The sequence below is a fragment of the Crinia signifera genome, chromosome 1, assembly GCF_055691185.1.
Source record: "Crinia signifera chromosome 1, ASM5569118v1, whole genome shotgun sequence".
In the NCBI taxonomy this organism is placed as follows: domain Eukaryota; kingdom Metazoa; phylum Chordata; class Amphibia; order Anura; family Myobatrachidae; genus Crinia; species Crinia signifera.
In genome coordinates, this window is record NC_139217.1 from 333,751,931 (window position 1) to 333,775,719 (window position 23,789).

General features: G+C 46.2%; 1 protein-coding gene across 6 annotated transcripts in view; it reads left to right on the forward strand.

The window, feature by feature from the left end:
- Window positions 1-14,609, forward strand: part of ZNF219 (zinc finger protein 219) — a 39,398-nt gene extending 24,789 nt beyond the window's left edge. For 3 of the 6 annotated variants that reach the window (XM_083145285.1, XM_083145286.1, XM_083145287.1), the window contains exons 2-4: window positions 6,923-8,748; window positions 11,094-11,225; window positions 12,653-14,609. In XM_083145285.1, coding sequence (XP_083001411.1) covers window positions 6,969-8,748; window positions 11,094-11,225; window positions 12,653-13,233 — 2,493 coding nt within the window. In that variant the 5' untranslated portion in view covers window positions 6,923-6,968 and the 3' untranslated portion in view covers window positions 13,234-14,609. Of the gene's footprint in view, window positions 1-3,869; window positions 4,180-6,922; window positions 8,749-11,093; window positions 11,226-12,652 lie in introns of those variants that run through there. The other 3 variants (XM_083145283.1, XM_083145284.1, XM_083145282.1) reach the window with 3 other exon arrangements.
- Window positions 14,610-23,789: the final 9,180 nt, after the last annotated feature.

Below are 23,789 nucleotides of genomic sequence, written 5' to 3' on the forward strand. Positions count from 1 at the left end.
GAACTCGCTTCCCCGCCTCTCTCCCCCCCTCTCCATTATGTCACAGTCAGGGTGGGTGCTAGGGTGTTCGGCACCCCCTGCATGCTTTAAATTTATGGCCTATGAAAAAACTAATGTGGGCCACATAATACCACCCCTAATTCAAATGGTGCCCCACAGTGCAAAACAACCCAACACCTAATAAAAAAAGAACAGGGAGTGCCAAAAAAATTAGGGCATGGCTTTATGGGAGAGGGGATTATGCACACAGTAATGTCAAATACACATTTTGCCACACACCGTAATGCCCATTATACAATATGCCAAACACGGTAATGCCCATTATACAATATGCCAAACACGGTACATATTACATATTATGCCACATAAGTGCTACATGCTCATTGCCAGATATTACATTCCAGGGGTAACATGCCCAGTGCCAGGGGAAGTTACTGTGTGCTCTGCACTGTGTGATAAATGAGACAGCAGGGCAGAGCCATTGGAAATCCGGATGTCTCAGAGCGGGTCCATCTATCCATGGTGCGGCTATTTCAAATGACTCGCGAGCCAATCAGTGCTCACGGTCCCGCAAGCTCCGATTGGCTCGCGAGTAGGCGCAACATTTGAAATAGCTGCGCCACGGACAGATGGACCTACTCTGAGACATCCAGGTTTCCCACCGCTCTGCCCGGCTGTCTCCTTTATATATTAACAGTTTCTTATATAGCGCAGCATATTCCATTGCGCTTTACAAAAGGAGACAGCAATATAACAACCTAAGTATTTACAGACAGTCAAAAGGTAGCAATGTAAAACCGTTTCGCCTCCAAAATGGAACTGACCCTATGCAGTTCCGCCCCACTTTAAACACTGGTACCAATAATATGTACATTGCTGGCCTGTGCCAGCAATGTATATATTACTGTCTTATACATATCATTGGTGGGCAGTGGTGCCAGCAATGTATATATTACTGGCTTATACATATCATTGGTGGGCAGCGGTGCCAGCAATGTATATATTACTGGCTTATACATATCATTGGTGCCCAGTAGTGCCAGTAATATATACATTGCTGGCAGAGGCATACCTACATATTCGGAGGCCCCATAGCAAAAGTTTGCCCCCTATTTAGCAAATGATGGTGATAAATGTATGTAAAACATATTAATTAGACGGCAAAGATGGGCCCCCTTCAGTTCTGGGCCCCGTAGCAGCTGCACCCCTTGCACCTATGGTAGTTATGCCCTTGATTGCAGGTACCACTGGGCTAATTTCACACACTCCGGTTTTGATCAGATGGCAAAAAGCCAGACAAACTTTGTCCATTTCTGTTTCCAGGCGGCAGTGCCTTTCACATGCACTGGTTTTTAGCTCGATTTAATGGTGCGGTTATAGAAAATGTATAAAACATACAAATATATAAAAATAAATACAATAAATAAAATATATCTACATCTAGATATGCCATGCTTGTCAAATTAATTATTGGGGTGGAGTTTCGATGTGATGTCAAGTTTGGGGAAGGGTTATAGCTGCGAGAGAGAGAGAGAGAGGGAATTGCATGCAATTCGCGATGCGATCGGGACCTAGTTCAAAAACTATGTGCAGCACATACTTTTTGATCTGTGCAATGGGACGTGCGCGGGAGCGCGCATCACATCGCACCCACAAATCGCAGCATGCATGGGCACCTTTACAGGCAACATTACCATCCAGCTGACAGATACTATAATGTAGCAAGCACAGAGACAGGTAGTATCAGAGATGTAATGAGGCCTACACGCATAGCGATATACAGGCATTATCTGAGCGATTTCACATAACATAACTACATCGTTCAGAAAATGTCCCTACATCGCTGTGTGTGTAGGGGCAATAGCAATGCACGGCCGTGCGCATCACTATCTCCTGGCGATTAATAACCTGCACCAGAGAAAACTGGCCCTGACAGATCGCTCAGCACACAACGCTAACACATCGCTGTGCAGTGTTGTGCGATCTAGCATCGCTCATCTACAGCATACAGAATCAGTGTTCACCAGTGGGTCCAATCTCACAGTCCACAGCATTGGCAGGTGCATCGTTGTGTGTTGCAGTACAGGCTGAGTGGTACTAGGTGGGAGACACCCTATTTCCTATTGTAGGTGTTGGCAGGGCACCTGGAATAAAGCGGATGTGCCACAGAGCAGTGCTCACGCTTGGATTCTGCTGTGAACCACTGCTGTACATGTGCCCATTCATGCCTTATAGGTGATGGGTGGAAGAGGGAAAACATCACTAATACCCCGTTCTCACTGCTAAGCAAATTCCCGTGTCGACCCGGTAATTTGCCATTCAACACAGGTTTCTTTGTTCAATGTGAATGGTTTTTCCATTGTGGACCCGGGTCAGCGGCAGTGTAAAAGGGGTTAACCCATGTCCCTTTACACGGGACTTCTACCCAGGTCCTGATCAGGGTAGAACACGGGCAGTAGCTGGGTAGAGGGCAGTGTAAACGGGTACGCCGGGTTATCGGACCCGGCTCCCACTAGCATCAATGGAGGAAGCCCAACCTCCAGACTGCAGCGCTGCTGTCTGCTGTACTCTGCAGACAGCAGCAGAGGCAGGGAGGAGGTAAATGGATGCCTGTGTGCGGTATCCATTCACTTCCAGCAGCTTACCTTGGTGCTGGGCATGCCCCCAGCGCGATGATCAGCGGTCCTGGCGGGGTGCTAGCTGGGGTGTGGTACGGGGGATGCAGTTAAGATCCCGGCGTTCAGAATCCCGACCGCCGAAATGCCGACACTTTCTCCCTCCTGGGGTGTCCACGACACCCCTGGAGGGAGAATAAAATAGCGTGCCCGCTGCGTGGCGAGCGCAGCGAGCCCGCAAGGGGGGGCGATCCACGTCCCCCCCTTGTCGGCATTTCGGCGGTCGGGATTCCGGCGTCGGGATTCTGAACGCCGGGATCCCGACCGCCGGGATTCAATACTGAATCCTGGTACGGGACTCCGACAGACGGGATCCCGACAGTCATTATCCCGACGTCGGGATCCCGACTGCCCGGAGTCGCTGCGCTCGCCACGCTGCGGGATCCCGACTGCCCGGAGTCGCTGCGCTCGCCACGCTGCGGGCACGGTGGCTCGCTACGCGAGCCACCTATTCTATTCTCCCTCTATGGGGGTCGTGGACCCCCACGAAGGAAAATAGCGGGTGGCCGTCGGGCACCCGGCTGTCGGCATTATGAAAGTCGGGATCCCGACGTCTGGTAAACGACTGTCGGGATCCCGACTGTCGGGAACCCGTCCAGCACCTGCTAGCTGGTCCCGCAGTGTAAACGGTGCAAATCCTGGATCCGGCCTGGCTTGGATCCACGTTCTAAATGCAAGATCGGATCCGTGATTTGGGTGTAAAAGGGGTATCATTCACACTGAAAACTGTGTTGAAAGGCAAATGACCAGGTAGAACTGCTTCACCTGGGAATTTGCCTAGCAGCGACTGCATTTAAATGCCAGGTAAAACCTGTGTTCTTCACACTGGCAGTGTGAACGCGGTATAATGTTACAAAACAGTCAAAAACTAAATGCCAATACTTACCGAGCTGTACTTCGATGAGCATTGAATAACAGCATCTGGCATTGTCCACATTCGCTCTGTCTGCAGCTCCGACACCCACTCATTTTCCCTGAACTAAGTGGCCTGTCAGCTACCAAATCAGTGCCCTCCAAAATCATGCACATCACTGTGGCTGGTGCCTGTAGCTGTGGTGGCTGGTGTGTGGTCACAGCTACTGTATTACTGTGGCTGGTGGTCTGTAGCCCTATGGCTGACTCTCTGGTGTGGTTCTGTTGCTGTGGTCTGTAGCTGACGGTCACTGCCTGGTGTGGTCACAGCTACTGTAGTGTAGTCATGTTAATGTAGTGTATTGCTGTGGCTGGTGCTCTGTGGCAGACAGGTGCATGGTCATCGCTACCCCTGTGGCTGGGGAACAGGAGAGAGGCAGCTCCATCCTCATCCGACTTCCTGTGGCCGCGACCCCATGGTCACCGTCTGCACACTCACAGCCCAACCCCGTCCTGTGACCACCGCGAACCAGCGCAGCCCGCGGGACACGGATGACCCCGGCATCTTTAAAAAAAAATGTAGAAATCCTCCTGGATCTGTCCTGGCACATTGAAGACGGCTGGCTGGCAGCACGATGTACGGTGTATTGACGTGAGCTTTTAGCATCAGACATTTCTTCTCATAGAATAAACCACGTATTGATCTATCTGTGTTCCCGCAACTGCAATAACAATGATGGCTGGCACATGCAGCCTCGCCAACACCCTCTCCTAAACTTCAGTGTTATTGGTATATTGTTTATGATAATGTGCTATAATGCACGGGCTGTAATAATCTGTAACAGCACAGCGGTACCTAGCCAGTGTCCCGGACTAGAGAAGAGAACTACAACTCCCATGTAGCAGCAGGGCGACTGGCAGTGTCGGCCCATAGTGTACCATAGCAGCACCCCAGCACCGCCTACAGTATAGTTTGTGTATACTGTATAACCTGGGGTTTCCTGTGGGCAATCAGGCATTGGTCATTGGGTCAACATACATTAGGTTGACAGCTATAAAATGTAAAAAATTTTTGGGCAAAAAAAAAAATCACTTTTAAAACCATGTTGACCTAAAGTCCTTGTCAACCTATAGTCCATGTTGACCTATGGTCTGCCGGTGTCGACTCAATGTATGTCAACGGAATACAGGTCAACCCAACAACCGTTTCCCAGGCAATCTAACCTACTCCTTACAGCTCTAAACCTGCCCTTCTGTATCATAGTTACTTATACTTCCCCTTCTACATGCAACCCCTATTTTTCATTGCCTGTTATATACACACCTTCCAGTAAGTTACAATCACTATTTCGGGTATGGGTAAAAACCGGACCAGGACAAGACCGCCGGACCGGTTGCTACAAGCTCCAAGCTGTATGGTCCGGACCACACGGGGAGGCTGTAATCTCCCCTCCTCCTCTCCCTGGTGACAGCTGTTACAGGCACCCCCCTGGACAAGACACCCCCTGGTCCAGACAGTACAAACTCCAGACTGCAGATTTTGATGTCCGGTCCGGGGTTTTGTCCGGGTCTGGTTTTTACATAGTCCCCACGATTTCATTTCAGTGAGACCATTACTACCTTTTCACACATTTAAGTCCGCACAAATAACCAAAATATAGTGGGTCATTTTTACTTTATTAGTTCTTATTGCTGCTATTTGCACCAATTGGAAATAAACATTTCCCCGGAATATACTAATAATCACATGCAGGGACCAAAGCCCATCTCTATGAAGTGTAAAGAGGTGAAATGATCAAAAAAAACAATAATTTCACTGACTTCTACATCAGGAGCCAAGGCCATTTTCCATGCGCAGTATATGCTGACCACAAAGGTGCAGATGCCGTTTACCTCTCCTGGTATTAAATCTGACATCGTCTATGGGGGAAATGGAGGCACTGATGTCTGCATTGGTACCTACTCCATACATTCTATTTGTGGGCATCCCCCGAAAGCACGTGTTTTCAGGGGATATTCCACAAATATTCAACGATAAATAGGCCCCGGTGTCTTGTATGCTCATGTAACTGTACAATGAGCATGCCAACTATTCTGATTTCGGTGGGGCAGTACTGGTTCCAGTGGGGTGTGTTGTGGCCTAACCCAATATCTAGGCTATTTTTCCATCTCGCTCCTGACCTGCTCTGTGCACCTGCCCTTGATGTCAGCAGAAGTACAGATGTAGCCAAATCACCACATCTGACTTCCACAGCTTTTGGTGCGATCCCGTTCGACATGCACCTAGAGAGTGTATCGACCAATAGTAGTCAGCCTGTTGTTTGTCACCCTAATGATCCACACCCATTGACCAGTGTATTACTAGTGTTCCATTATTGAACTAATTCATGCTTTGGTAATGCAAAATAAATTCAGCAAACAGTAGTACTGTACATTAGTTAAAGGATGCAAGAATAGTTTTGGTTTCTCACCAGTTTTATTCCATATTTATTTATTTTATTTGACTTTTCATAGAGTTGTTCTTAGGTCTCAATCCTAATAGTGACAGTTCACCTGGTGATACATGTAAGTGCCGCTGTATTAGTGTTCATTCTAGCACCCGCTATCTTTGAAAACCCATGCAGTTCCTGTTCCCTGCCTGGGTGTCGCTGTCTGCTGTGGTGTTTCTAGCAAAGGTCTGGTTTGCATGTCAGTGCTGATATACAGGCCACACTGTGCTAGAAGCACCACAGCAGACAGCGACACCCCAGGCAGGGAAGAGGAACTGCATGGGTTTTCAAAGCTAGCGGGTGCTAGAATGAACACTACTGTATGCTAGTACGGTACCTCAGGACTCGTTCATTTTTTGTTTGTAGCACCAAAAGGCTGTGTAGAACAATCTGCATGTCCAGGATGAAATTGGACTACAAAGGGGGAAAGTTGAGGTTCCGTCGCTGGCATTTCTATAGTGTTACAATAGCAAAATGCCCCCTGTCCTCTCCCCTTGCACCTAATAGGATTGACACTTAGGGGGAAATTTACTAGGATGGGAGTTATATATCACATGGGAATTTGCTATGTGCAACCAATCAGATACTATCTTCTAGCTAGAAGGGGCTAAATCATTAAGTAGATTCTTATTGGTTGCCCATAGCAACATCCCATATGAAATAGAACTCCCATTTTTTCCCCCTAAGTGGTACATTACTGTCTGAAAAAGAACATACTTCAATATCTTCATCACAATAGACTAGGGCATAAGCTTTAAGAATAGCAACATCAGTTCCCACTGAACTTCTGCCTAGATCAGGGTCACATTGGCTATACAAGTAACTGATTTTTACAGTAAAAATAGAAATCAGACCCAAAAGTTTTCAATTATGTTTTGTTAAACCTCTATTATTTTATTTTCTTAGGAGAATAATCAACACCCCTGGAGAGACCCTTTGAGATATCCTAGCAATGGACTCTGTTCCACCGCTTCTCACTCAAGCACTTCCTTCTTCTCAGTCACCTCCTCTTTCTGTCATGAACCCTTCGACACCTCCACAATCCATTTCTCAGCAAATCAGTATATCCCCATCACCAGTTCAACCTGTTTCCCCTCCAACCACACCATCTCCTCTTCACCTCTCACCCTCTCCCACTTCTCTTTCACCCTCTCCTACTGCTCTCATGTCTCATGTCACTATTCTGCCTCTCCCCTCTCAAACTTCACCTTCAAAATCTTCACCTTTACCACGTATTAGCCCTGCTGCAACTTCCCTGCCTCTTGCTTCTCCTCCAGTTTCCCCTTCACCTGTCTCTCTCTGTCCCCCACCTGAAAGTCTTTCTCCTCAAAGGGTAACTTTCTGCCCTCCTCCTGTGGCTCCAAGTCCACCTTCCACTGCTCTGTCTCCCCCTCCACCATCTGTATCTCCTCCTCTAATTTCTCCTTCTCCATCACCAGTTTCTCTCTGCCCTCTTGCAGACTCTTCTGCACCATCCACACCTCCAGCCTCCCCTTATATTTCAATGATTACTTTGTCCCCACAAAATCTTGACACATGTCCAGTATATTCAATAGCTCCAACTTCTCCTTCTCCATCTCCTCCTCCATCTTCACTGTCACCATCCCAGGCATCACCTTCCCCCCCTCCTTCTTCTCCTCCTACTTCATCTTCCCTGCTTGGCCTCTCTTTTGCTGATGAAGAACTGGATCTTCAACGTCATTCCAATGGTTTTTCCGATGGTTCAAGCTCCAAGTCCCGTCAATTTCCATGCACAATATGTGGGAAGCAATTCCGTTTTATCAGCATTCTGGCACTTCATGCAAGTACCCACAGGGTACGTGGGACTCTAACCCCAGGTCGTGGTGGGCTTAAGACTCCATTTGACTCAAATTCCCCTAGGCCTATGATTCTTGGACATCAACATCAAAAAGAACCCAATTCCTCTCTAATTCAAAATTCAGTAGCAGAAGACATTGAAGAACCAGTTCCTGTTTTGTCTATTCCTGCTCCACTTCCAGCACTTCGCCACCCATGTCCGTTCTGCAAAGGTAAATTTCGGAAGGCAGCTGAGTTGGAGCGTCACCTCAGAATACTTCACCGGCCTTATAAGTGTCACCTTTGTGACTTTGCAGCATCTCAGGAGGGGGAGCTGATGGGACATGTTGAGAGGAGACATACAGCCCCTCAGCGACCCAAGATTGTTCCACCTCCACCTGCCCCCACCCCAACTCCTGCCCTACCACCTGCTGAGTTCAAATGTGAGATCTGTTCCCAGAGCTTCACCCAGTCATGGTTCTTAAAGGGCCACATGCGCAAACATAAGGACTCCTTTGATCATCGGTGTTCAGTTTGTGGACGATGCTTCAAGGAGTCATGGTTTCTGAAGAACCACATGAAGGTCCACCTTGGCAAGATTAAAGGAGTAGCAGGGCAGGAGCCCCTTGTGCATCAGTCCTCTCATGCCACCACTTCAAATTCCCCTTCATCAGCCTCTTCTTCCAGGCTTCTTGGATATCAAAATTTTTATTCAGGCCTCCTATTGAGGTTGCCTCCTCCCGGGGATGCCACCTGCTCCCAGATGCTTCAAGCCACAGCAAGAGCAGTGCAAGGAGGCGATGGAGATCAAGATGGAGCCAGTGCTTCTTCAAGAGGACAGGCAATGGGTGCAGCAGTTGGAGAGGGAGCCTCTTCCAAGGTTATGCTACCCCAGGGTTCATCTGGAATTGTGCTGAAAACAGTGGGGTTTTCAGGTAAGAATGATTGTTTAATTGTGCTTTTTACTCAAATGTCATTTACATCTTTATAAAAAGTAATTGGAAATTCTGTACACCCTCATTTGCTTAAAGTCATGCCGTACTTTTGACAGGGATTGACAGCAGAGATTTGAAAAGGAAAAGGGATAGTAATTGCTGCAGAAGGTGTAATATGTGCGTCGCTCCCCCTCCCTTTTAAAAAAGCTTTACTGCAGATTCCTGTCAAAAGCAGGTATTGACGTTAATAGATAGGCATGGTATACAGCATCATTACAGATCGCTCCTTACATGCTTGCTGTAAGCATGCATCATTAAGTCCTGCACAGTGTTATTGTGCTAACGGGATTGGAAAGATTTGGAAACTGAATGATGGATGTTCATAGTGGCATTGGAAGGAACAGGTAGCAATGGCCAGGCACTGTGACTATTTTGCACACACATTTTCTGTGAGGAGAGATTTATGTGATGTTGTGTCTTATTAAACATGTCTCTAACGCTCACTCCTTTAAGCACAATAAATGTTTTCAGGATAATCTTTATATAAATCAAAGACATTTGTATTCCTCAGGCCACCTCTATTTTAGAAAAGTTGAAACCGTGCCCAATATTATGGTAGGCTATATGTCATTAATGTGTTCTAGAGGAAGGTAAACTGTATTGTTGCCTCATTAAAAAAAATTCAAAATACTGTTCAGTTTAGGCTAAATTATGTCAATAATAATAAGGGTAAAGGGACGTAAGGACTATTATAAGATGTGTTACTTGATTTTATCACTTGCTCCCCTAACACTGGGCTGTGATGCCGAGTTGCACTATGTCATGATTTTCATGCTATTGTGACTGTACCAAAGCCGCACTGTGCATGCACAGCCAATGATTAGCGATTGCAGGCCCGCAGAGGATCTATTTGCAAAGTGAGTGACAGGTAGTGAGTGTTTGGGAGGACATATTAGAGGGTGGCTAGAAGATCTCAGGTGTGTGTACCTTTTTCTGGGTGTTCCCAAGTTAGCAACTTCAAATTAGCAGAGCTGTCTGACTGCATAGGGTCGCTAAGCAGTTTGATGGTCTGAGCAATGTCTACCTGATGTTTCATCTTAAACATGTGAAATGCCACCAGTGGGTTTCTCAGTGCACAAGATGGCAGTTCATATTATTTTCACACGTAAGAACAAAATCTCATGCAACTTCTGAATCAGGACTGTGTTTTCCGGCAGAAATGCTTATGGCAGGTGCAAAATGCATTATGCAGAAGTAAAAGCCTCCTTGTGTAAAACAGGCAAAGACCCCTTGACAGCTCTAGCCCTATATGTAATTGAATTTCATTTTGTGGCACAGGATTGTTTAAATTTCTGCAAAAGTAGTTGCATGTGTGTGCCTTTTGTGTCCTTTGCAAGTAATGTCCTCATCCAGCTTCTGCCATCTGTAGGTGCCAATGTAAACACCCCCTCCTCCATATGCCACCGCTTTGGCCCACAAATAAATCGGTACACTACCCAACAAAACAACACTCTCTGTGCGGCTTTGCACTTTTGTGGTTCTGAAATGAGTTTTGCACACCTTGGTCACAACAGACATGCAACACAATTACAGAGTGGTCTAAACAAAGAAAAAAACATCATCAAATTGAAAGCAAGTAATCAAAAAGATGTATTGCAGCCAATGCTGTTTACGCAACACAATGGCTAGTTTAGCCCTAGTAAAATCATTTACCAACTAGACTGCAACTCATTTTTCTTTATTACTAATATTTACATATATACAAATGGATTTGCTATTCTTATATTATTAATTTTAATATATTGTAGTTAATTTACTAAGTATTTGTCAATGCCAACTTACAGTTGACAGTCTAAATTACATACACATAAACACTGGGGTTCCATTAAGCGTGTGTGGAGCTGTGTCAATGGGAAGATACTATCACTGCCTGATGGCACCTGAATGTGGTTTGCACGGTGCCTGGAAAACCGCTACCCTTCAGCTTGAAGATCTACCTGAGCGTCACCTGGTATGTCCTTAGGATGGACCCAGATTTTGCTTTCCTGGTACCAGCCCTATCTCTGTAATGTTGCGACATCACACTTGCAGGAGAGCAGGGCTTAGTATTGCCCTACTCTGGCATTGCTAGAATTAATTTTGTTTATTAACCTACCAGTGTGTTTTTGCAGTGTGGGAGGAAACCCAAGCAAACACAGGGATAATATTCAAACTCCACATAACATCAGTGCTGTGAGGTAGTAATACTAACCACTACACCACCATGCTGCTACTTTATATTCTTTCGACATGCACATACAAATTCTTTGTGTGATTTTTCAGTGCTCCCCTAATTTCTTCTCTAGATAAGAATGGTTGGAGCGTCAACTCCTCTCAGGTGGAGAGACCTCGTGGAGGAACTGGGAGAGACTGTCCCTTTTGCGCCAAATCCTTCCGTTCTTCCCATCACCTTAAGGTGCATCTTCGTGTGCACACAGGTATGAGAGTGCTGTTTTCTGAGATTTTAGCATATTTTCATATGTATTGTTTAATTTGCTTTCTATTATTCTCTACCTTGTTGTTTACTTAAGTGTTGTATTAGTCAGTTTACTTAAGTGTTGTTTACTTAAGTGTTGTTTACTTAAGTGTTGTTTACTTAAGTGTTGTATTAGTAAGAGGCATATTTATTACAGCTCACCTTTTTTATGCAGTTGAGATATGAAAATATTGCCTATAACACGATTTAGTAATGTATATGACCTCTTGCAATGATGATACTTCGCATGCCAGAAAAGACTTTGCCAGGAAAACCTGTCTTGATGATGGATTTTGTGCAAAATGGTAGCTACCACTACATGTTGCACCTGCATCAGTGGGGAGTAGGGATGCCAATCCCGGGGCATTTTTTCAATCCCGGGATTCGGGATTGAAAAATGCTCAATCCCGGGATTCCCGGGATCCCGGGATTGGCCTCCCTAATAAAACAAAAACAGCCCCTCCCCCAGATGACAATATAAATTTCTCCTAAAGCTGCCCCCGCACTGTCACTTACGGCGGCGGGGGTTGTGGTGACAGGGCAGCAGCAGGACGGCTATCTCCGGCGGGTGGGCGGAAGGCTGGGGTTGGCACATCGGGCGTCTGTCCGGCTTTGGGACAGTGTGCTGTGCTGACAGGCAGAGCAGCGGCCGGGCTGCACAGCGTGACGTGATGTCAGGGTTCACGCTGCGCAGCCTGGGCGCCGCCATGCTTGTCAGCACAGCACTCAGTCCCTCCCAACTCCCGACAGCTGCACCGGGGGTAAGAAACAGTCAGCCGGGCAGCGTCTGAGCCATATTCTGGTGCACAGTGCTGCCCGGCTTTAAACAAAAACTAATGGGGTTACTAATCCCGGAATCCCGGGATTGGAAGCCTCAATCCCGGGATTCAAATCCCGGCAATTTTAGGCCAAAATCCCGGGATCCCGCGGATCCCGATCCCGGTATTGGCCTCCCTAGTGGGGAGGGATTTAAAGAATCTTTCTCCACAAAATATGCAGTGGATTAGCCTATCGGCTAAAAAGGGCTAACTTCATCTGACGATGGCATTAGCTGTTGGGCCAAGTTCGGGAATGCTTTACATTCTGGAGCTTGGTAAATCTTGCAATTTAGCAGGCTCCATAGAAACCTATAGGGACTGTTTTGCTATCATAATCTTCAATATCTACTGCAGCCCCGCACCCCACCCCCAAGATACATTCTGGGGATGCATGAAATTTGCATATATCCTGCTAATTTGAACATGTTTATGTGCATTTTATTTATTCTAAAACAAATCTGTTTTCAAATAAATTATCATCAGACATTATCATTGTCTATAGTTTAATCCATTATTTTTCAAACTTTTTGCTGGTCCTACACTATTTACCTTTTTTCTTGCTCCCACACAGGAGAGCGACCTTATAAATGCCCTCATTGCTCTTATGCTGGCACTCAGTCTGGTTCTCTAAAATACCATCTCCAGAGGCATCACCGCGACTCCAAACTTTCTGCTGGCGTCCCCTTAAGGGGTAAGAGCATTCAGCAAGGTGCAACCCAACAAGAGCGACTTCTTCCTGCTGTATCTTCTGCTTGGGGAAGTTCCTGCCCTGATTTGCCATCTTCCTGTGAAGATGGACCCGCCCTGCCTCTCCGCCTTCACTTGAATGAGGGTCAGGGTCCAAGTGTATTCCCTCGCATGACTAGCAGAGGTGGGCAAAGGAGAAGGAGCCCTTCCCATCAACCAACTAATGGAAGACCAGAGCATGAGCCCTTGGATTTGTCTCAAGGAAATCCTTTCCACCGCTGCATGTACTGTCCGTTCGTAACCTCCGTGGGAGAGCTGATGAGTCTCCATTTACAAGTTCATCATGGGAGGAGATCACGTAGAAAGGGGGGCTACATAAGAGGAAGACCCCGGCCTGTGCTTAGCCCACAGTCCCAAGGCCCTAGCCTGAGAGACAGCCCAGAACCATGTGATAGCACTGAGTGAACTAATAACTAAAGGGCAGATGGTATGAGGAGTGCCCTGTGACTGCCCAAAATCCACAATCCACATACAATGAGAGATGAGAGGTTTAGTAGTGAGAGAATATCATGGGACGGCTTGTGTTGGATAACAAGGGGAGACAGATAGACAGAGTGAGTGTGGGTGTAACAGCCAGGAATGGATAGAATGTGGCAGATACAGGTAGAAAAGGGTGCCGAATGTGATAGTTAGGGAAAAAGACAGTGAGAAAGCAAGCTGGGTTTAAGAGATAAATTATGGCTTTGAAATAGAGACAGTCAGTGACACCCTTTCCTGGGAGAGACAGTCAATGACAGCAGTGGCAGACAGGACAAAAGAAATGACAGTCAAGAGACAGCTGTTGATGTAATTGACTGTTTTTCAAGGTTAATGAGAGTTAGCAATAAATGGGATATTGAAAGAAAAGAATGGAAACTGCGTACAGATAGACCATTGTATGCACTGAAGTGAAAGGGTCAGGAAGTGCACTTTTCACAAACGTGACTGAAAGCTTGCAGCATATCTGTTATAAGACAAGAGAACCAGCTAGACATAGAATCACAGAAAGCTAGTGATAGAATGAGAGACACTAGAAATAGGGTTCAAAAGGATAAAATAGACATGTTAGTAATAATGATTATTTTGCCCTCAGAAATTTCCCCTCTGGTTTTTGCTGAGACTTTATTTTTGATAATATCATTTGGATCGTTCAGACCCAGCCACAGGTAGACAACCCAAAAACATGTCACCCTTCTTCCGCATTCCCTGATTATTTAGGTTTATGCTCAAAAAATACATTTCCACGTTTAGAGATTTCTATATTTTTTTTTATTCTTTTCTTGTAGAAAAATAAATAAATATGAAAAAAAGAAATAAAATCTGTTTTAAAATAATATTTTGGCTTGAACAGTGGCAAAGCCCACATACTGAATGCACAGTTCCAGAGAGGTAGTTATTAACGGTAACAGCTGATGCAGTCTAATTGCTATATGTGATAAAGAAAAAACATTTCCCCGAAAACAGGCAGCATCCAATGGATGTTTCCAAAAAACATGTATTACTTACATACAATAAAGTGCAGGCATAGTGTGAACCAACATTTCATCAAGGTGCTATGGGATCAGAGGTGTGTTTACAGGACCATATCTAAACATTACAAGTCAAACGAAAAGTCTAAACCAACCACATCATTCTGGGTGCTGTGTAAGCAAGAAACTCAGTCAAAATGTTTTTGTACTCTTATACATTCCTGCACAGTTTACATGTAGACCATATATCATTACAGGGAAACCATTACTTTATGTTATAATAATATAAGAGCTTTCATTAGATGTAATAACCATTCATACACTAGACCAGGGGTTCCCAATCTTTTTTGAATCACAGCACCCTAGAGTATCAGAAGTTTTCCACAGCCTAGGCCCAAAAAGAAAATGCAGAAAAATAAATATAAAATTAAGTAGATTGTGTTTTTATGTGATTCTTAGGTTCAGTTATATGTTTAAGAGTATGATTTGCTTCTGTTTTTACACGTTTATGATTGGCAGCCACCAGCACTGGTTTTGCCCATAAATAATTGATCATAAAAAAATTGAATTGGTCCTGGGCCACCATCCTGAGGCACCCCAGGGAGCCACGGCACACAGTTTGGGAACCACTGCACTAGACATTCATTTATATTCTAAATGCTAAAGGCAAGTGCTGGCGAAGGGGATTTGTACAGCGAGTATGGCTTTTTTTTGTGAGGAAAAGTTGGCCGCTCGCCATATGGAATGTTCCGGGGAAACGTCGATAACTCCCCCGAATTGTGAGGTTTGGCGCAAATGCAGCGAGCCCGCTTCATATAGCTGTGAGCCTCTCCTTTTTGGCGGCCGCACTCATCGTTTCCAACCTTGCTTTTTAGAAACAGCGAGGTGGAAACGGCAAGTGCAGGGGAGCACTGAATACTTAAGGCGGGTTATGACGGCGAGCAATAGGCACTGCTCATTGTCATAGCTCACCTAAACGGCATTGAATATACCCCTTAGTGTGAGTTACAGCCTTCATAGCCTCCTCAACATTCACAGATTAAAGCCAGGAATAGGGGAGGGCAACAGTTTTTGGCACACCTGCTGCATTGTGGGAGCTCCAGCTTATATGTTATCTGACTGACAGTCAATAGGTCGACATGCATATGGTTGACATGGTCAAATGTCCGCCATGACAATGGCCAACGCATGAAAAGGACATGTGATGTGTTTTACTTGTTTCTCTTTTTTAACTCTTTAACACTTTACCACCCATGTGGACTCCAATTGGTTTTGGTAAAGTTGCCCACAGCTAAGCGCTAAACTAATTTGGGGTCCATGTGCCAAAATCTACAAAATCTATTCTTCACAGGAAGAGGAGCAGCAGAACACGAGGACATGCACTGAAACTAGAGGGAGGAAGATTCAGGGGAAATGTGAGGAAGAATTACTTCACAGAAAGAGTAGTAGATACGTGGAATAGCCTACCGTCAGAGGTGGTAGAGGCAAATACAGTAGTACAATTTAAACATGCTTGGGATAGGCAAATTGATATCCTTACAAAAAAATAAGGATCAAATATGGTTTGAGGTAACATGTTTAAAAAAAGGGGCAGACTAGATGGGCCAAGTGGTTCTTATCTGCCGTCAAATTCTATGTTTCTATGTTTACAAATTGACACCAAAAAACATTTAAAAAAATCATATCAACCTTTTCTTGTGTCAACATTTTGCTTGTTCACTGGGTCGACACATATAGGTGCATAGGTTGAGGTGCATTGGGTCGACTAATAAAGGTCGACATGGCTTAGGTCGACATGGCTAAGGTTGATAGGGTTGGAAGGTCGATACAAGCATTAGGGTGACAATGACTAGGTCGACAGTCAAAAGATCGACATATGTTTTTCACTTTTATTTTTGGCAACATGTTCCGACAGACAGTATTCATTCCCTACCATCCAAACGGGCATGGAGAGAGAATAGGATAGTGTGCCCGAAGCATGGCATGGGGACATGGGACACTTTGAGGGTGTCTATGTCGACATTTGGGACAAAAAAAACCTGAAAAACACATGTTTTTAACTGTTTTTTTCTTCGAACTAGTGCTTGTGTAGACCTTTCAACTAGGTCGACCTTAGCCATTTTGACCTATATCATGTGTCGACCTAAGCCATGTCGACCTTCTGTGGTCGATCCAATGCGTATCGACCTAATATGTGTTGACCCATTTTGCTTGTGTCGACCTTTTGGTGATGTTGACCTTGTCCATGTTGTTCATTTGGGATCAACCTAGACAGTCAACCCATTATACCATAACCAGTTATAGTGATCACTGTATTAAAGTTTCTGCTTATCAAATGAGCAGATATATTTTTAGCACATTCCAACCACCAGATGGCGGGAGATAGATAAAGATCACAACCACTAGATGGCGCTGTGTAGCTGAGCATACAAGTGTTTACATGATTTACGTTTGTTGGTACTACATCTGCCACAAACCACTAAGGCCTTTATTGTAACTCTGATAACATTATATACTGTATAGATGCTGTATCATAGTAACTGAGCTCAGCAACTACTACTAGGGATGACTTTTGTAACTCACCGTGTAATCCACATAAAGCTTGGCCCTATATCACAAAAACGGATTACTGTATATCCTGTATGACCTACATATTTGTTCTCATTTTGGTGCCTGCGGGTAATACAATGGGACAATGGGAATCCACAGGTCTGTGAAAGTAACAATTAGATATAGAGGAATCAATAATACTCAGTGAGGAACCAGGCCACTTACAGGGTATTGAAGGAAAGAAAGCAGCCTGTACGTGGTAACTGTCTTCAGTTGTCCATAGTCTTATGCTCGGCATACACTGAGATAAACTGTCCTTCAGACTGACAGACATTCTAGGGCAGATGTACTAAGCCTTGGAGAGTGATAAAGTGGAGAGCGATTAAGTGCTAACCAACTGCCATGTTACAGACCCTGTTGCATGGCCAACAGAAGACATCGCCACAAGCATCATGCTGCCCGCCCCCAACTGCCCCGGCATCGGCAAGCGTGGGTGCACACATAGGGGGTTATTCACATCCATTTGCATCCCCCATGCAAATGGTTTATCGTCTGTGCAGACGCAGGGTGCGTGCACCCACTGCAAACAATCTGTTCGCCAGGTGCACGCACCCAGGGCAGCCGAGAGGATTGCCGGGCCCCGGTAAAATTTTGGGGGTGTTGCCTAAGTGTGTGTGGTGTGGGCACCTCCCACACTTAGGCCACACCCCCAAAATGTTTAGAGGTGGGTAAAAGAAAACTTTAAAAACTGTAATCTCAGACGCAGCACACACCTACAGCATGTGCTGTGCTGACAGCAGACTCAGCATGACCTCTCACGCTGTCAGTGAGACACTCATGCTGAGCCTGCTGTCAGCACAGCACATGCTGTAGAAGTGTGTGCTATTGGTGATACCCGGGAGGGACGGAGGGGGAAGGGAGGGGTCGACCCAGGGCCCCTGCGGGGCCCCTTCAGCAAGCCTGGGCCCGGGTAATTAGTACCTGCTCCCCCCCTCTCTCGGCTCCCCTGCACGCACCCAGGGCGGGGGGTGAAGAGTGGCGTCGGGCCCCTGGGCAGCCCCATTAGCATATGAGAACACCCGGCATTTCATGGGCGTTCACATGAGAACGCTGGGCGTTCTCATGCTAATGAGGCCGTGACGCGGGGGCGGGCAGCTGACATCACCGGATGTCAGGTGCCCGCCCATTTCCTTCCCTGTGTGCACGCATATGTAAGTGACTTGGAAGTCACTTTTATATGCGTGCACCTTCCACATCTTTCGATGGTAGGCGAATAATTGACAAGTGTATTGCTGGTACATCAATTGTTTCCTCCACAGTGGAGGAATGCAGATATCATGGTTTTTATCGTGGACCTTTCTATCAATGTATTGCCATAAAATCGCATCGGTGTGGGGCTGTGATAGAAAATCTATGGTATCTGGTCGATTATGATTAGGTTGACAGTCAATAGATTGACCACTGTTGGTTGACAGATGAAAAAGGTGGACATGCGTTTTTCGTGATTTTTTTACAGAATTGTTCTTACTTCACATTCCAAGTGTGCATGGTGTTAGATTAGAATAGTATGTCAAGCATGGTGAGCACAGCGAGCCATTCAAGGGGACGCAGTACACTTACACCAGGTCCATGATAGCAGATTTCAACATAGACAACAATAACTCATATCAACCTTTCCCTGTGTCGACCATTTCTATGTCAACCTTTTGTCATTGTCGATCTAGACCAGGGATGGGGAACCTACGGCCCTCCAGCTGTTGTTGAACTACACATCCCAGGATGCCCTGCTACAGTTTTGCTATTTAGCCTTGGTAAAACTGTTGTAAGGCATGCTGAGATATGTAGTTCAACAACAGCTGGAGGGCAGAAGGTTCCCCATCCCAGATCTAGACCATGTTTCACATGTAGACATGTTGCATGTCGACCAATAGAGTTCGATTTAATGTCTGTCTTCCTTATGACTGCCAACCTAATAATCCAAACCCCTGATCTATGACTGTCTGGCAGACATTGTAGGCCCGGTATTAAAGCCCATTGAGTAAATTGCTGTATACTAGGGGCTAATTACTGTGATTCTGGTTGTTAGGTTAAGTTTGACCACTATTGGCCGACGGACACAAGGTCGACATTGGCAAAAGGTAAACACAAACAAAAGGTTGACACATTAAAAGGTTGACATGAGTTTTTCATGATTTTTTTTCATTCAGGTAACTTGTTCATACTTTACTATCCACATGGACTACAATTGGGAATGGTATAGTTTGCCGAGCGAAGTGGAGTGAGGCACCATGCCTGTAACATGGTGAGCCATGCGAGGGCATGCATTACACTAATTGGGGGCCCATGTCAACAGATGTTGACATAGAAAAAAAGTGTGAAAGACTCATGTCAACCTTTCACGTGTTGACCATTTCCACATCCACATTTTGCATATTGGCATTTTGTCCATGTCAGCCTTTTCCTCTGTTGACTATTTCACTGTCAACCAATAGTGGTCGACCTATTGACTGTCGCCCTAATGATCCACACCAATTCTTGGAGAGACAGATAGTGGGGAAGTTGCATTACAGTAAATCAGCTTCTAACTGTCATTTTTCTAGCACAAAAAAAACTAGTTTAAAAATGTCAGAAGCTGATTGGTTTTTATGGACCACTTCCATACCTCCCAAATGTCTTTCCGCTGGAACGTCCCATTTTTTGGGGATGTTCCCTGCATCCCGTCTGGGGTTGGCAGTGTCCCGCGGTGGGGGGGGGGCAGTTGGGAGTCCCCCCTGTCACCCGTGAATAGCAAGCGCACAGCTTCTATTCATGCCCCCACAGCAGCGCAACCAGGGGCGTGGCCTCACAGGAACATTGCAAGTATAGGCCATGCCCCTTCTTACTAGGCTACACCCCCAAAATTCAGCACAAGCGTCCTGCCTGCTCCCTCCTCAAAGTTGGGAGGTATGCACTCTATCTCTGGAAGGTTTGATACATCCTGTCCTCCTGACAATACAGAGACAGATTGTTGGTGTTGTTGGCTATCATAGTGCGAGTGCAGTGCAGCATCATGACTTTACCCTGCGCCTTACAAGCAGTAGCTAATGGTAGGTAGGTCCTCTGCACACCCAGACCACCCTGCAGTGTTCCAGCGGGACACTTCAAGCTGTGGGAAAGCGTATCACTTGCCATATTTTTTGAGGCTGTAAAATATTGATGAATGCTGTCTGTGACTTGTGACATGAGCTCCAGCTATCAGTGCCCAGACAGTTCTACACCTGACCTTGCTTCCTCTGCTGCCACAGTCTAGTACAATAAATCTGCTTCCCCCCGATTGTAGCAAGTGGAGGGAAATAGCGTTGTAATCCGGCAATTTAGCAAATCAGTCCTATTTAGAAATAGATATGTGCATACTTTGCAGCATTTATGTAAACAAAAACATACACTTTATTTAGAGTACAGGTAGTAAGGGACATTTCCGTCCAGGGGCAAAATGTATTAGGGTGTGATTTTTAGACATGTGCAAAATCGCATGTTTTCTAAATAACGCACATGTAATAGGGTGTGAATTGCGATTTAATTTGCACATTTTGCAGGTCCTGGCTGGTGAGTTTGGCAGAACCATGCACAGATCAGTGAGATCTGTGCATGTTTCCATCTAAAAAAGTGTACAAGAAAAATAAAAAAACGCATAGGGCCCCCCTCCCGAGCATAACCAGCCCCGGACTCAATGTCCTGGTTCCCCAAATGTGTGGGGGGAGGGGGAATCGTAAAAAAACAGCACCGGGCTCTTGTTGGACCGGTCCTGATTCCAAAAATACTGGGGACACAAAAAAGTGGGGGTCCTCCGTATTTTGAAACCAGCACCAGGCTCGCACCCTATTATATTTTGCCCGAGATGCCTGTGCGATGTTGTCAGACTGCGTGCTGGTGTGTGGCCGTTACCTTGTACTCGTTTCCTCTCTTGTTACTTCTTGTCCATCAGTGGTTCTCCTGCTTCACTTGCCTGAACTCTGAGGGCAAAGGGACAAGGAACCCCAAAGAGCAACAGCCCCACACACAAACCCACACACAATAACGCGCTCACCACACGTGAGGACGGTGAACTAATGTTTTATTAAACAGCACTGGGTCACGGGTCACCGCTGTAAGTAATTATGCAAGAGCAATTGCAATAAATGGCAACAATAATGGTACTGGTCGATCACAAGAATACTGTGCGCGATGTGACCCTGTCACCACGTGCCGCAATTCGCACAGTATACTATACAGTAGACTATACAGCAAGAATAATTAAGCAATTAATAAGCAATTCAATCAATTAAAATCACAGGGGCAGGAATACACAATGAATGATACAAAGAAATACAATAATTTAAGAATACTGTGCGCGATGGGCCCCACTGTGAGTATTGGGCTGCAATTCGCACAATATGCTGCACAAACAGTCTTGTTGAACATAAACCGTATGAGCATATAAATATGGCAATTCCTGGTTTAAAAATGTAACAATTTACCCTGAGTAACAACGAACCTACAATAGGGTGTACTAATTCCCTTAAACTGCGCAGTTTACCCCTAAAGTTAGGTACCTTACTTTGGCCTAGGTGCACTGTGGTTTAAAGTCAGTGATGGCTGAGGTTATGGGGGAAATTTACTAAGGGGAATTTGTAAAAAAAAAAAGGTGGATTTGTATCCAGAAATACACTTATTTTTGACATTTACTATGCCAAATATACAGCAATTAGTATTCGTATTGACGAGCTATCAATACGAATACGAATTGCCGTATTTTGGGATAGTAAATGTCAAAAATAAGTGAATTTCTGGATACAAATACACCTATTCTGCTTATTCCGCCCACACTCTGCTTACTCCTTACTCTTGCGCCCTGTCCTCTCCCCTCCTGGGCCACTTGATACAGGTAAATCTGCCCAGTAACAGGCAGTGCCACCCCTCCACTTTGGTGCCCTGCTGAGCCACCAAAGAAAATGGGTCTTTGGCTGCAGGGAGTCCAGGTAGGCTCTTGGTCCCTCAGCCAGTCGTGTCAGAAGTCCAGCTGTGGGGCGGTTGCCTAGCAACCCCCGAGACCTTCCCTTCAGGCCACCTTGATATTGATAGGCAGTCCAGACAGGACAAGGGGGGGCAAATGGTGTACCCTCAGTCCTGGGGTACCACACCTGTTGTGCAGCAAGAGAACATGGTTTCTTTTCCGTGATCATATCACACACAGGATTATGGGGCAGACGATTATTGGAGGATTACGCATGCGCACGTTTCGCTGTGCACATGTGCAAGCACTCTGTGCGGCCACAGCCATCTATGGTGAGTGATTGCAAATGTATTTCCCTCTCCGCACTGCTGTGAAGCCACTGACCATGAGCAGGTTTTCACTCTGGCTGGGAGGGGGGCACATACCCCTTTCACACCAGCCAAAATTCCCGGGTTGGTCCCTGGAACAACCCTAGACTAGTGCTGGTGTGAAAGGGTCCAGGGCCAAAATCCAGGCACTGATGCCCCAGGATTTCAACCCTGCTAGCTACCATGGTTGGTCCAGGGACCTTCCAGGGTTACTGGTTGGTATGAAAGGTGCAGGGACATGTCCCTCCTTCCCGTGTTGCCTCTGCTGATGCTGATTGGCTATGCAGGGCAACTTCCTGTTGTGGATTTCCAGAGATGCTAAAGAGGCATCACACGGCGTGCAGGAAGACACTGTGTAAGCTCTGTGGCACAACAGACCCCAGCAGTGCTGTTTAACCCCTGTAAGCCTGCAATGTCTGCAAATGCCCACCCTCCCTTTCTCCCTCTACCCCTCTCCCCTCCCTCTCTCTAATTACCTCATCTTTATGGTCCTAAAAAAGTACTAATGACATTGACAAAGAAATGAAATGTCATCCCAAGTTCAGTATTAAAGGTGCCAACCCGGGATGTCCCTGCTTCAAAGCATGTGTAAGCTGGGCCCAACCCTGGAATGTCCCTGCTTAAAAAGCAAGTGTACTGTCAAAGTTCAGTATGAAAGGTGCCAACCCGGGAATGTCCTTGCATGTCCCTGGTATTTAATTCCCAGGTTGGTCTCTGCATTTTTGGTGTGAAAGAGGTATAACTGATAGCAGGCAACAAAAAGTTGCAGCCCTGCGATCAAGTCTGGGTGCATACCTCCCAACTTCGTCAGTTAAGCAGGCGGGATGCTGCTGCTGTGCGCAGGAGGCGCGTTGAAATTTTCAGGGGCGTGGCCTATACTCGCGGCTCCCCGCGAGGCCACGCCCCCATTTTGCCGCTATGGGGGCATGACCCAGAGGCTCTGTGAGCCTCTAGCCATGCCCCCAGCCCAGCCCATGCGCACAGCGTTTATTCCCCGCTGCTTAGCAGCTGACAGGGGGGACTCCCAACAGCCCCCCCACACCGCAGGACACTGCCGCCCGCGGGTGGGACAGCGGGACAGGCCCTGACAATCGGGACTGTCCCGATAAAATCGGGACTGTTGGGAGGTATGTGGGTGCAGGATACATACCTGCCGACCACAGCATCCTGATATAGAGAATCCCGACAGGGGCTCCGTTTGTACCCTAACCCTCCCTGCTAGTACCCAACCCTAACTTCCTTTTCCCAAAGCCTAACCCTAACACACACACACCCCCTTCCCCCCCTGCAGTCTAACCCTAAGTCCCTCACTGATGCCTAAACCTAACTCACCTGGTATAATTATGTGTGGGGTGCTGGTATTCTGTCGTCTGTCCCGATACTGGCGTCGGTATACTGAATGCCGTCATCCTGCCTGCCGTGATGCTGACCACATCCCGTTGCAGTGCATATCACTGTGAGTGGCAGCAATCCATGGGCCTTATTCAGATCTGATCGCAGTACAAATTTGTTTGGAAAATGGGCAAAACCATGTGCAATGCAGGTGGGGCAGGTGTAACATGTGCAAAGAGAGTTACATTTGTGTGAGTTATTTTGTTTCTGTGTAGGGTAAATACTGGCTGC